The following is a 1,851-nucleotide window of genomic DNA, read 5'->3' on the forward strand; positions in this document are numbered from 1 at the left end:
CAAAACCATTATAGCACTGAACTTGAAACACGATAACATTAAATGCAAGATACGACTATCATTGGAGGAGTCAATCAGTGCCGGTTTAAGGGCCACTGACACCCCGGGCGAAAATATTCTGGCGCCCACTTGAGGTGTTCTGAAGGTTTGCACCAGGAGAGGCAAGAGACTCCAACTTCAGACCTTGGCGCCCCCCAGAATTTGTCGCCCTGGGCCATCGCCCCCTCTCGCCCCCCCCCCCCCTAACGCCGGCACTGGTCAGTCAATAGACATGTGTTTATAAGTCTCGAATCTCTGGCAATCAGAACGATTCATGCCGCAGACATGATAGCATTTTTGTTTGTATTTAGTGCGTTTCTCGCATGCCTCGTTTATTTAAACGGCAAATACAATGAACTCTATTGGAAGAAACGAAAAGTTGCATTCTATAAGAAGAACAAAGTTATGGGTATATTCTGGGAGTTTCTCTTCAAAAACAAAGCGGTATTCCAGAATTTATGTGAAGTGTACAAGGACTACAGGAAGGAACCAGCGGTTGGGATCGGGTCGTTTGTGACCCCAACGTTGTATGTGATAGACCCCACTAATGTGCAACATGTGCTGGCTTCAGATTTCAACTCTTTCAACCACAGAGGAGTGGATATTAACGAGGGTGATATGCTCGCTGACAATATTCTTCTTATGCATGGGAATCGATGGAAATTGATGCGGCAAAGTATGACGCCGCTCTTCACTTCTGCAAAACTAAAATCTATGTATTACATCATCGATAAAAGTGCTGTAGACTTTGTCCAGTATTTGAACGATAATAAACAACTGTTAAATGGTAATGCTTTTGATACTTTGACGATGTTCTGCTCTGCGGCTATTGGTGGAGCCGTGTTCGGAGTAAGCACTGGATCCATTTTCGATTCACCATTCCTGCATATGGCACGAGATGCGTTTAAAGCTAGCTTTAGATTTAACACAAGGTTTGCTGTAGGTTTCCTGAGCAGTGGTCTGGCTACCTTCCTTGGACTAAAATTTTTCAAAGAGCACGAGGGCTTCTTTATCCGTGCAATTAAACAAATTCTGCGCGCGCGTGAACTAGAAACTGTAAAGAGACACGACTTCGCTGACTTATGTGTAGCATTACAGAGTATGGGGAAAATGGTGGACAAAGAGAGAGGCTTAGAAATGGTACCAACTGATGAGCTTTTAGCGGCACAAGCATTCTTCTTCTTCGTCGCTGGTGTGGAACCGACAGCCACCGCTTTATTCGGTACGTTATACGAATTGGGAAAATCTCCAGAACATTTAGAAAAGGTGCATAACGAAATTGACGAAGTATTCAAAAAGAATGATAACAAAATGAGCTACGACACTATCCATAAGGATTTGAAACATGTTGACATGGTGATGAGTGAAGCTATGCGATTACATCCACCTATCGGCTTTTTAACCAGACGGTGTGTCAAGGACAGCGTTCTTCCGGTTGGCAATATTAAAGTTGATAAAGGCACTAATATACTTACACCAATATTTGAAATACATCACGACCCGAAATACTACCCAGAGCCCGAAAAGTTTATGCCAGAGAGATTCGCTCCAGAGAATAGGCATAAAATTGCTGATATTACTTACATGCCTTTCGGAAAGGGAAATAGAATTTGTGTAGGTCTCAGGTACGCGTCACTTCAAGCTAAAGCTGGATTGGTCCATTTATTGCGCAACTTTACTGTGAGCAGCATCATCAATGATGGCGGACAGAAATACAGCCGACACCCAGTGCAAGTGAGACTTGATAATGTTGATGTTAAGTTTATACCGAGAAATATTGCTAATTAATTAGAATAAATGATATAGAATAAT

General features: G+C 42.6%; 1 protein-coding gene across 1 annotated transcript; it reads left to right on the forward strand.

The window, feature by feature from the left end:
* Positions 1-314: 314 nt before the first annotated feature.
* Positions 315-1,851, forward strand: LOC149484938 (cytochrome P450 6k1-like). Its single transcript, XM_089701156.1, has one exon. It carries the CDS (start codon positions 325-327, stop codon positions 1,825-1,827), a length of 1,503 nt encoding a protein of 500 aa, XP_089557282.1. The 5' UTR covers positions 315-324; the 3' UTR covers positions 1,828-1,851.

This window comes from Colias philodice, chromosome 11, assembly GCF_061535455.1.
Source record: "Colias philodice isolate Cphi_HAF_F1 chromosome 11, ilColPhil1 Martin Lab GWU primary, whole genome shotgun sequence".
NCBI lineage: Eukaryota > Metazoa > Arthropoda > Insecta > Lepidoptera > Pieridae > Colias > Colias philodice.